The sequence below is a fragment of the Quercus robur genome, chromosome 10, assembly GCF_932294415.1.
Source record: "Quercus robur chromosome 10, dhQueRobu3.1, whole genome shotgun sequence".
Lineage (NCBI taxonomy): Eukaryota > Viridiplantae > Streptophyta > Magnoliopsida > Fagales > Fagaceae > Quercus > Quercus robur.
Window position 1 is genome coordinate 11,061,895 of NC_065543.1, and position 13,128 is coordinate 11,075,022.

Genomic DNA, 13,128 nt, shown 5'->3' on the forward strand with positions numbered 1-13,128 from the left:
CGTGCTTCATATGGAAATTGATAAGAGTGCTTTGAGATGAGGGAAATGACAAAAAAACACATAATAAAGAACTGAGTGGATCGGAGTACTAATGTGACTTTCTGTTCATATTTAGACCACTTAATAATTTAAAATTTCCAAGTTGATGATAACACGTGTAGGAATATTTGGTTCTTCCGTCCAAATCAAGTGCGCCTCCAATATTGACAACCTACCTTGACTGTGAAGTGTTTGAAGGGTTAAGGGCGCCGTGAAAAACGCAATCACAGACGCCATACAAAACACGTCTATAACATTGTCAGACGTTGTATCTCCATCAATGCAATTTTTAGCTGAGCGCCTAAATGTGAAATAGATTCTAGATAGTCTAAGTAGTAAAGTGTTGAATGGTTCCTCAAAAAAAAAAAAAAAAATTAGGGTATTGAAAGGATTCACTTTTTTGTTTTATCCTTTTTGGTCCCAATTCCTTTTCTGAAGACAAGTGTACTTGTGTATCTTTGAGAAATTTGCCACAATTATGTAATAAACTATAAGCCGTAAAAATGTGAACTCATCATTTTTTCTCCACAATTCATAACTCGTCAAGTGAATTATTTGTGACAGAAGTTGTAACTTTACTTGTAATATTCCTAGCATTTGTGTGTGTAAAATCAAGAAATTTGTGCATGAAAAAATCTATGATCACCATTCGAGAAAAGCCTTTCATCTTTTAGTTTGTGTTTGAATTCACGTTGTGGGCGTCTGCGTTTCAAATTTCAGTGTTTTCCTTTTTTTTTTCTTTTCACGTGTTTCAAGGAGACAATTATCACTATAGCAGAACTGTCCAGACACTGTAGCAAAACTGTTCACATACTATTCATGGAATCCACAACTACTTTATTCAGAAAAAAAATATTAAATATAAATCCCACAACACTATTCACACATTTAAAAATTATTTTACAACAGTGTTTTTAGTTTTCAGTTTTTAGTTTTAGCAAAAATAAGTTGTATCCAAACAGAGCCTTAATAGACTACAAAAAAGGCTTTTGTCTTCCAATAGACTACACTACAATTACGTGCTTGGCAATCAAGATATTTATGGCACCCAAACCTTATATATATATATATATATATACATGGATTCCAGTTAGTCTAATTAGTAAAGTGTTGAATGGTTCCTCAAAAAAAGGGGAAAAAAAATAATAAGGGTATTGAAAGGATTCACTTTTTTTTTTTTTTTTTTTTTTTTTTCGTCCTTTTCGTTCCCAATCCCTTTTTTGAAGACAAGTAAGTGTACTAGTATATCTTTAAGAAATCTGCTTGCATAAAATAGTAACGTTAAGGCCACATCCTTGCCTCAACCATGTAATAAGTTGTGAGTGGTGGAGATTTGGACCACCACTTTTCCTCTATCATTCACAACTCACCAAGTGGATTATCTGAGACAAAAGTTGTAACTTTGGTTGTGATATTCCTAGCATTTTTGTGTGTAAAATCAAGGAATTTGTGCATGAAAAAGTCTATGATCTCCATTTCAGAAAAGTCTTTCGTCTTCTAGTGGACTACACTACAATCACAGACTTGGCTATCAAGATTTTTATGGCACCCAAAATAATGTGTGTGTATATATGGATTCTTGTTAGTCTAATTAGTAAATTGTTGAATAGTTCCTAAAAAAAAAAAAGAATAGAGGGTATTGAAAGGATTTTTTTTTTTTTTTTTTAATCCTTTTCAGTCTCAATTCCTTTCCAAAGACAAGTAAGTGTACAGTGTATCTTTAAGAAATCTTCCTGCATAAAATAATAACGTTAGGGCCACATCCTTGCCACAACCATGTAATAAGTTGTGAGTGGTGGAGATCTGGACCACCACTTTTCCTCCACCACTCAAAACTCGCCAAGTGGATTATTTGAGACAAAAGTTGTAACTTTGGTTGTGTTATTCCTAGCATTTTTGTGTGTAAAATCAAGGAATTTGTGCATGAAAAAGTCTATGATCACCATTCGAGAAAAGTCTTTCGTCTATTGGTGGACTACACTACAATCACATACTTGGCTATCAAGATTTTTATAGTGCTGAATAGTTCCTAAAAAAAAAAAAAATAGACGGCATTGAAAGGATTCACCTTTTTTTTTTTTTTAATCCTTTTTGGTCTCAATTCCCTTCCAAAGACAAGTAAGTGTACCAGTGTATCTTTAAGAAATCTACATGCGTAAAATAGTAATGTTAGGGTCACAACTTTGTCACGACCATGTAATAAGTTGTGAGTGGAGGAGATGTGGCACCACTTTTCCTCCACCACTTACAACTCGTCAAGTGGATTATTTATGATAGAAGGTATAACTTTAGTTGTGATATTCCTAGCATTTTTGTGTGTAAAATCAAGGAATTTATGCATGAAAAAGTCTATGATCACCATTCGAGAAAAGTATTTCATCTTCTAATGGACTACACTACAATGCTTGGCTATCAAGATATTTATGGCACCCAAAATTTATATATGGATTCCAGTTAGTCTACTTAGTGAAGGTTTTTTTTTTTTTTTTTTTGGGGTCAAATAAGGAATTTAGGGTTCAAGTCTGCCTATACCATAAACCAATTAGTGTTTGAACTCTATAATAAAGAATAATCATCATGAAATAGATACCATAAGTTGATACTATTGTTGTGTGTGTGTGTATAAAAGCAAGGACGGAACCAAAAATTTAGTGAAACAGCATTCATACATTATTTTCTTGATTTAAAATAAACAATAAATTCAATTTTGATATACGATTGCTTTAAAAAATATTAAAAAAATATTTTGTATATTTTTTTAATAATATATTGTGGACATGTGTGCTAGTTCTATTTTTCATAGAATACTTGGTCTTCAATTTTAGTACATTTTTCATACTTAAATTTCTCACATTATATACTCCCTCACATTGATGTAAGCAATGTAAACATCAAACTCGTATTGTTTACCAAGAAAAAAAAAACATAAACCTCCCCTATGTGTTGTATCCAAAGAAGTCAATATCATACAAGCCATTAAACCGGTACCGATACTCCTCCAAAACATACCGGAAAAAATACCAAGTTGTATAGACCTATTTTGGTTGTACTAGCTTTTACCAGCCCATACCATCCGGTATTTGTTGTTTCAGCCGGTACAATAAAAAAACAAAAAAATTGAAAAAAATTATTTAAAAAATATTTTATTTTATCTAATATATTCGTAAATGTACTTAAGCTACTATGTAGGTTTATAAAATATATGGATTTTAAATTTTATGTTGATAAACATAAAATTAATAAATTCATACTTACATAAATAATACAAAAATATATAAATTATGGTAAACCCAAAACGGTGCACTAGTATTAACTAGTACCAAAATATTTCATTATCCTAGCCAAATCAAAATAGCCTTTGGTATGAAATTGACTCCCTTGATTGTATCTTTCATCTCCCTCGCACTGTAGACATTGACATTGTTGTTTGAATTGCATAAAACCCCTTTTTTCAATTATTATTTTCTTTCTTTTTAAGGAGAGCCCTTATTAATTGCTTGTTTGTCATTATGATCGAATAACAAGATCATTGCATCATGATTAAAATTGTAAAACATGAATCATTCTAAATGTTAAAGCACATACTAGGAAAAGAAAAACAGGCAAGTTTGAAATCATTTTGGAGAGATGCAGCCTAGGTGAATTTTTGTTTATATGAACAATAGAAAAATAAATAATTTTGATTTCACAACTGCAATAATATCAAAATTTGTATACTCTATGAAAAAATCAAAACTCCTCGTCTCTCTCCTTGTGCTCTCTTTCAAGAAGAGATTTCTTTTTCATCTATTCATTTTATGCTTGATTCTAAGATTATTCTCCTTCTCTCTGTTTGGGAGGACCCTTAGGCTATAATAATGATGAATCGTGACAGGAAGAAGAGTTAGGACTTAGGGCATGACTAGATCCTAGAACACTTTGAGTACGTTCACAAGAAGTTAGTACACAACTAGACTCTTAAACATTTTGAATCCACGAGGTTGAGAATTGAGATATAGAATTCATAAGAGGAAAAAAAATAGATAAAAAAGATTGAAGTTGCATTGAAAGAAGAATTATTTTTTTTTATTTATTACAATTTTAGAAAACTTCTTAATTTGCAAAGAAAAACTATTTCCAAACAGATCTTAATTAGTGGCAGAGCTAGAAATTTGCATTTTTAGGGGGGAGGGGGGGACATAAAATAAGATTAATAATTTTTTCCTAACCATACTATATGTATATCTCTATACTCTGTGCAATTGTTAAATGAGATGATTAAAGATTGCTAAAAGACTCAAAAGAAAGAAATAATTGTTAAGAGTCTTGTAACTTAACTTGCATCTCAGGATGTTTCTAGCAGATTCATCTAAAAGTTCAAATCTTCCAATTTTTTGTTATAATTATTCAATTTGTCAAAAATAACAAACAATTATTGAATAAGTACAAAACCATATAATAATAAACATTACCTATTCACCCAAAAAAAAAAAAACACTCACCTATATAATCGTTTATTATATTTATATAATTTAATGACAAATTACAAGTTGTAGAATGTTATCAAAAAAAAAAAAAAAATGACAAGTGGTAGAAAAGTCATACATAAATATATAAAAGTATTGATATTCTAAATAGTATTGCACTGTTGGTCTGTTGCAAATAGTAATGCTTTTGCTTTTGAAAACAACCAATACACATGCAGGACATGGACCAAATTGTAATCTCATATTTGTCAAAAAAATCTTCCCTGGACTTCCAAGTCTTTAAGTTTAAACTTCTGGCGAGCTAGGACCAGAGACCGTGGGACAAAGTACTAAAGAAGATAAAAATAAAAAATAAAAAACCAGATCAAGAAATCACACAAACAGAGAGACAAGAGAGAGAGGGGAGGGAATCAGAGAAAAAAGAGAGTCAAAGACTCACCTGTGGTGAGTGACGCTAGGGTTTACCTATCTGCTATCTGTTTAGATGTAGATCCTACTGGAGGTGTTCGACTGTGTGGCCGGTGATTTTTCTAAAATGAAGAAGAGATTTTTCCGCCGTCAAATCCAAAAGTGCAAGGCCCAAAGGATATTCAATGAATATAGAGCAAAAATTAGAATCTTCCTTTTTTATTTTTTGAGTAGGTATAATATTTTCACAACAAAGATTAGTGGTAAATTATTATTAATTCTCATTTGGTTCATTATTAATATTAATTTTTTTTATCTATTTGACTCTTAGGATTTGTTGTGAAATTTTTGTAAAAATATTATGCTTTTAACAATTTTTTTTTTAATATAAAAATCATACCTGAAAATTGGGGGAGCCAGTTCTAGTATTTTCTTAGAAAAATTTAAGTTTTTTGGGATAATTATCATATTATTATATATTTTTTTTTTTTGAAATATTCTTTTGGGGGGGGGGGGGGGGGGGGGGTGGTGGGGGCGGGGGCGTGACCCTCTTCTATCTCAACATGGCTCTGCCACTGAATCCTATGCAAGAATTTGTTCACCCATAATGATCAGAAATATAATTTAATATTTAATAATAATTAGAGGGAAACAAGAAATCAATCATCTTCGTTTTCATCATTTGCCAAGAACAAATTTCATGCTTCCTTGACAAATTCAGTGTAACAACCCACAATTTTAACATGGTAATTATAATTTTTCACATTTACTTTGTTGTGTAAATCATAAGAGAAGCAAAATTAAAATTCCATGAGGGTTTTAAGATGTCTCAATCAGCAAGCATTGACATAAATTATAAAGGGAAATTATTTTATGAAGCCCGTTGTTATTTTTTATTTTTATGACGGAAAGCCCATTGTTACTTAATTACTATATATAAAGGGAATAAGATAGTACTATGGTAGGAAAAAGATGAACCTCTAATTGCACAGATAAAACTCAGTTGAAGCACAGCTAAACAAATTAAATAGAAATAAATATGGGAGTAAACATGGCATTTTACGGATATAATTAGGAGAAAAAGAAATATTTTGAAAACAAATAAATGGAGAAGCAGAGACAGAATGGAGTGTACCTTGTCTACCATGAAAGTCTCTTTCCTTATTGACATACATTTCAAAATCACAGCAAATTTTCATCATAATACTATTCATAAAATAAGCCCACCTTAAATCAAGAATACAATAAATTTGAATTATAAACATTTCCAGTAACATCAGGAGATGTTAGTTAAGCTAAGCTAGCAGTGACCTTTTATTCATGTTAGGCTAAACTATACCTTTATTCCTCGAAAGATTCACAAAATTAAAATTTGGTCCCAGAAATATTTCTCATGTCAATTTGGTCCATGTTTTCCTAAAATGTGTGAATGCCTTAATGTTTAGTCATTCTTATAACACTGACCTTTTATTGAGGAGCATACCACCTGCAATATTCTGAGGTGGTTCAATAAAAATCATAGGAAATACCACATTATCATCAACTCCGCACCACACAAGCAACCCAAACAAATCTACATCTTCTTAACTTCAAATTTTATTCCTTCAAATTTTATTTTATTCATAAAACTCATGCAATATTAATGAAAGCATTACTAAAAAAATTTGCATACAAGCCAATAGTTTACAGCCTCAATATAAAGTGCCATGACTTGTCCAGTTTGACTGGCAAGGAAACTAGAACAAGACGAGCTCAAACCAGATAGTTGGAGACTTATTTGTAAAGTTCCATGACTCCCCAGACAGTACAAGCACGGCATATAACTTGAAAATCCGAAAATCCAGAAGCCTTGCTTAAGGCCTCAAACTCTTTCTCAGCTCTTTCCTTCCCTCCTGGTGGAATAACCATGGCACTATCAAGCATAGAAACAAACTTAGCCCCATTACTTGCGTCAGGTACCTCTGGCATTATTAAGTCCATGATAATCACCTTCCCATTTTGTGCCAGTGCTTTATTGCAGTTCTTCAAGAGTTTTATGCATTGATCATCATTCCAGTTATGGCATGTAGTCTGCAATATTATACATGAAAAATATTGGAATATCCAATCACAGGTTTTAATTCAAGTGTCAAATAATAAGTAGTTAATTAACAGACCTTTATCATAATGGCGTCACCTTTCGGAACACTTACATACATGTCCCCTCCAACATGCTCAATACCTGCATAGATTTAACAGAAATAAATCCGTTCATATAATTAAGAAGGTGAAAAAGCCTGTTCTAAAGCTAGGGGCAGGCCGATACCATTACCAAGGGCTGTAAAAAATTATTGGATATATGCTTTGGATTCTGAAACTGTTTACCTCTAAAATATAATCAAATTCAATGTACGACATATTTTTCTGACATTCCAACTTATAGTCTAGATCTTTCAATTTTCCTTCTTCCAGCCGGTACAAATACATCACCATTAGCTTAAGGAAGTCTAACATTATAGTACAGGAGCAATTATAATTTTCTCATTAATATGGTCATTTGTGATAACTTTGGGGCTTGCTTCCATTAAAATAATTATAAAATAAAGAATAAATAAACTTTGGGGGGTTGCTTAAAGTAGCTAGTTGTATGAATATATCATTCATCATCTTGCCTGCACATTACATAGGCCTACAGCTTATCCAAAAATAAATAAATAAGCTTACAATATTTAAAGGAATCAATTATTAAGATATTTTTGTACCAGGATAAGATGGCGCGTGTTGTATAACTTGAGGCAAATCAAAGTTGATGCCTTTAATGGAAGAGTACTTGGAAATGATCATGTTAAGGCATGCTCCAGTGCCACCACCAACATCAACCAACAATGATACCCCCTCAAAACCTTGGTACATCTCAAGAATTTTTTTCATGTGTATTCTGGAAGTATCAGCCATTGCCTTGTTAAAAGAATCGTTCAATGTTTGATCAGTTTTCATGTATTGGAAGATGGACATCCCGTGGACCTTTCCAAATAGATTACCTCCTCCAAGAATAGCATCTTTAAAATGTAGCCTATAACACAAATACACAATGAATCCTATTAAAATTATAGAGATAGAAAAAAGAACAACGGTTTTTCACTGATTAAATCTTTGTATTTTCTATATGTCTGTACGATATACGACAGGTATGCTAAAGGTGTACCGTTTGTATGTTGTTAGACCGGGGCGGCTCTACTTTATGTAAAGAGGGTTCAATTGATCGAACCCTCAGACTTGATTATATATATATATATATATATATATATATATTAGTTTACTTTATCTTTAAAAATATTTTTACATACCCTAATCACATATCAGTCCTGACTAAAACTAAATAACAACACATCACAGAGCGAGCGAGCTCTTTGATCTGATCTCTAACTTGATTCTCATGAATCTCATCCCATCTTTCTTCTCTATTTGACTATCTTGGCATCTCTCTGAGACTCTAAAAATAAAAAATGAATGTTTGTGATTTGTTAGTATCTCTCTTTTTATTATAAATTTATATTATATGCATGTAAATGTGTGTTTGATATTAATTGTGCACGTTATTTTTATTATTATTTTGTTATAATGTTATTCTTCTAAATTATGATTTGTGTGTGTATAGTATCAAATATGACAGAACTTTATATAATTTAATAATTAGGAAATATAGATGGTTTATTACATGTGTGTGTATTATTATCATGTTATAAACTTTTTGTTATAAAGTTAGTGATTCAAGAAAAAAAATAGTAAAGTTAGTGAGTGTTCAAGTATTTGATTGATTAAGTAAACATCTAATATATTATTTATATATAGATGAATGTGATTGTGTGGGTCAATTTAATACAATGTCAGTGGATTGAGTTTTGCCATTTAGTTTAAAATATTTTATAAAATCAATGACAAATAAATGATGACAACTAAATAAAAATAAAAAATGTTATACAAACTTTACAAAATAAAATGATTATACCAACCCACATTGACAATAAATAATGACAATTGATAATGAATTATCTTGTAATGATTACAAAATATGAAAACTTGTACAAGAAAATTATAAAATTTCATGTATTTACGCATATTTTTTGTGTGTCAATAACTCGAAATATTTAACTTTTATTTTTATTAAACTTTGCTTAATTTAAGTTTTTTAATAAGCAACTAAAAAAATTCCTAAAGTCGTCACTGTTGTTAAATTCAAAAAATAGGATTTAAACTGTGATATGGACGAAATAAATACGGGCATTAAAGAGAGGATCCTGATTTAAAATATGCGATGATTGTGGTTGGAATGGATTGGCTTGGAGGTGAAGCTTAGAAATTTTAATAGATTTCTGCTACTATCATCATTGATAGTTACTTTAGTAAAACTTAGCTGAAATAATATAGTAAGACTTATGAATAGTACAAAAAAGTATTGTAAAATTTATAAATAGTAGTAAAAATAAACTGAATAGTAAAATATACCGCTGGAACCAAACGCACACGAAAGAAGAGACTACAAGAAGGACCCCACCCTAAGAACATCACTCAAACAAGAGGGGTAGCTAACAAAATCAAAGGAACCTACAAATCTGTTATGTAGAGAATACATGGCCAAATTGTAGGCCGCTTTGTTGGCTTCGCTATATATAAACCCAGCAAAAAGAGGGGTTTGGCAAAGATTCAGCCATAAATATTATCTCTAGATTGATACTCCTAATCCTCCAATGAATAAAATTCTAGAGATAATATATATAGTTTCATAAATGGCAAAGAACCTAGATATATATTTGAAGTAATATTTTCTGCTTATCGTCATTATTGGGGTTTGATGGGTAACCTATTTTGTAAATCAAAGATATCATATATTGACATAGAAATAATAGAATAAAATGACATAGACCAAAAAAAAAAAAAAACCTATAATAGCATTATATTTAGTGTTTGTGTTTGTGTCAACAAATCCAACGTAGGGTAAGCATTTAACCCTATGCTAACCCAAATGTTTAGTACTCCTACAGTCAGTACTACAATTAGGATTAGCATTAGCTTACCTGCTTTATAAGTACGTGTACCTATAATACAAGTTTGGGTTTGTTGGACCATAATTCCCTTAAGAAGATGCAACTTATTTTAATTTCGAAATCAATGAAAAAGATAAATTGTACAAAATATATATACGTATAAGATTTTTTATTTATTTACAATTCGATTCGATACGCATTAAATACAACAAGGAGCAAGTGGGAAATCAATCATATGATTAATCATACATACCAAACCTCAAGTATGGCACGTTGGAAAGCAAATAATGAGATCGAACCCACAAATCCTCCATCTTCATTTTGAACATATAACTTGCCAGCTTGTGAGACCCGATAGAGTCTCTCAACACTTCCATCTTCGCAGCTGCGTATAGAACAAGTAAGAAGTGAGTAGCTAGCAAGTAAACGCAGCATGCGATCTAGCATATAAGGAGCATCAGGGTTTTGTGTGGGAAGCTGAGAAGCAATCTCAGAGGGCGACATGTAAGCATCGGGGCTTGCCCGAGCAATGATCTCAAACAGGTTGAGCTCTATGGCGGCGCGTAGTACCATGGGAAATACGTGAGAGCTTGACAGTAGCATGGCATAGAGACATGCATCGTCATCTTCTTTACTAACAGAGGGTGAACCCTGGTTTTGAGTGAAACCCATTTTTATATTGCTGCTTTGATTTTTCCAATGGCTTAGAGGAATTGCAAGCCTGATTTTCTATATTAAACAGGTCAAATACCAAACATTCCTCACTTCTCAGTTCTCCGTTCACTTCTACTGTTGGAGTTTTTCTCTGAGCAACAAATATTAAAATCCCATACATATTAAACTAATTTCTGCTGTTTCTTTTTTTTTTTTTTTTGCTCTCAGTACCAAAATTTCAAAATCCCATAGTACATATTGAATAGCAGAATTGGAATGTATGCATGTGATATTCCTTTGCCGACAAAACAGTGTATTATCTTTTTGTGTTTATTATTATTGTAATTTCTTTATACTTGACCCAGTGACTTTGACTCAGCCTTTTGGCTTTTGTGTTATTTGTCTCTTGAATGGGAGGTGGGTTGGGCTTGCATTATGCAGTTGGGGTAGTAAAGAGTCATTATCTATATATATTAATTGGTAAAGTTTATTATTGAATAGCAGAATTGGAATATATGCATGTGATATTCCGCTGCCGACAAAACAGGAGTCTTTTGGCTTAATATTGTTAAATTCGAAGTTAATTTGTGGTATAGGTACTGTTCCAACTTATTTAGGAATTTGAGGAAAGAGAGTGAATTTCGGCAATACCATTGCCGAAATTCAACAAAAGTAGGAGAGAGAAATTTTTGATTTTCGGCAACACCATCACCGAAATTCCTTCTACACATTTCAAATTTTTTTTTTTTTTTAAGAAATGATATGTGCACACAATTTTTACAATAATTTTACAACATTTTCACAACAAATCACAGGTAATTAGTTATTATTAGTTAAAATTTGAATTTAACACTGAGATTACTTTTTTAATCCAACAATAACAACCTGCCACTTAAAATTTGTTGTAAAAATATTGTAAAAATTGTGTGCACATGTCATTTCTTAAAAAAAAAAAAAAAAAAAGTGAAATGTGGCAATGGCATTGCCGAAATAGGAGGGAAAAATTTTTCCCTCCTATTTCGGCAATGCCATTGTCACATTTCACTTTTTTTTTTTTTTTTTTAAGAAATGACATGTGCACACTATTTTTACAACAAATTTTAAGTGGCAGGTTGTTATTGTTGGATTAAAAAAGTAATCTCAGTGTTAAATTCAAATTTTAACTAATAATAACTAATTACCTGTGATTTGTTGTGAAAATGTTGTAAAATTATTGTAAAAATTGTGTGCACATGTCATTTCTTAAAAAAAAAAAAAAAAAAAAAAAAAAAAGTGAAATGTGGCAATGGCATTGCCGAAATAGGAGGGAAAATTTTTTCCCTCCTATTTCGGCAATGCCATTGCCACATTTCACTTTTTTTTTCTTTTTTCTTTTTTTTTTTTTTTTTTTAAGAAATGACATGTGCACACAATTTTTACAATATTTTTACAACAAATTTTAAGTGGCAGGTTGTTATTGTTGGATTAAAAAAGTAATCTCAGTGTTAAATTCAAATTTTAACTAATAATAACTAATTACCTGTGATTTGTTGTGAAAATGTTGTAAAATTATTGTAAAAATTGTGTGCACATATCATTTCTTAAAAAAAAAAAAAAAATTTGAAATGTGCAGAAGGAATTTCGGTGATGGTGTTGCCGAAAATCAAAAATTTCTCTCTCCTACTTTTGTTGAATTTCGGCAACGGTATTGCCGAAATTCACTCTCTTTCCTCAAATTCCTAAATAAGTTGTAACAGTATCTATACCACAAATTAACTTTGAATTTAACAATATTAAGCCAAAAGACTCGACAAAACAGTGTATTATCTTTTTGTGTTTATTATTATTGTAATTTCTTTATACTTGACCCAGTGACTTTGACTCAGCCTTTTGGTTTTTGTGTTATTTGTCTCTTGAATGGGAGGTGGGTTGGGCTTGCATTATGCAGTTGGGTAGTAAAGGTTCATTATCTATAGATATTAATAGGTAAAGTTTAGAGGGAATTCAACTAGATTCTATAATTGAAATCTAATTTTGTACCATATATCTTAAATTATTTATTTTTAGAGATTTTTATTTCTTAATTTTATAGTCAAATGTGAGACTATATCATAAATATCCATCTAAGTGAGTTATTACGTATAAAAACCAAAGAGTCTAGAATTAATGAAAATAATTTTTCTTTTTAAATGGACAATTTACATTTTCCACTTAACAATATTCTTACAAGACTTTTTAAAGAGTTAAAAAAAAATATAAGAATGAATATCAATAATATTTAAATTATATATGTAAGAATTATACTATGCATCTTAATATATATCTTTTAAGTATATCTACATATATACATGGGATTACAAGCTAGTTTAATCAAGGGTGCATTTATAATTCATGTAAGAACTAATTTTATAAGATAATTTATTATCTCTCTCCCAAGTTAGTTTATCATTTTTTGAATTAATTTTTTTGGGGGGTTTGAAATTAGGTGCCAAATAATGAGCAAAGTACAAACAATTGATGCATTCTTTAAGAAAAAAGATATTAGTTATTCAGAACTT

General features: G+C 30.8%; 1 protein-coding gene across 1 annotated transcript; it reads right to left on the reverse strand.

The window, feature by feature from the left end:
• Positions 1–6,491: 6,491 nt before the first annotated feature.
• LOC126701803 (caffeic acid 3-O-methyltransferase-like) lies at positions 6,492–10,817 on the reverse strand. Its single transcript, XM_050400176.1, has 4 exons — positions 10,191–10,817; positions 7,655–7,965; positions 7,070–7,134; positions 6,492–6,983 (listed from the first exon to the last, which is right to left on the reverse strand). Exons 1-4 carry the CDS (start codon positions 10,607–10,609, stop codon positions 6,687–6,689), a joined length of 1,092 nt encoding a protein of 363 aa, XP_050256133.1. The 5' UTR covers positions 10,610–10,817; the 3' UTR covers positions 6,492–6,686.
• Between the last annotated feature and the right edge of the window lie 2,311 nt (positions 10,818–13,128).

What these genes read in the sequence shown, in the direction of transcription:
- LOC126701803 (XM_050400176.1), bottom strand. Translation starts at nt 10,609, where the DNA reads ATGGGTTTCACTCAAAACCAGGGTTCACCCTCTGTTAGTAAAGAAGAT. An exon ending in ACACGCGCCATCTTATCCTG is followed by an intron (nt 7,135 to 7,654) that starts GTACAAAAATAT and finishes AAATCTATGCAG; the next exon opens with GTATTGAGCATGTTGGAGGG. An exon ending in GTGACGCCATTATGATAAAG is followed by an intron (nt 6,984 to 7,069) that starts GTCTGTTAATTA and finishes ATAATATTGCAG; the next exon opens with ACTACATGCCATAACTGGAA.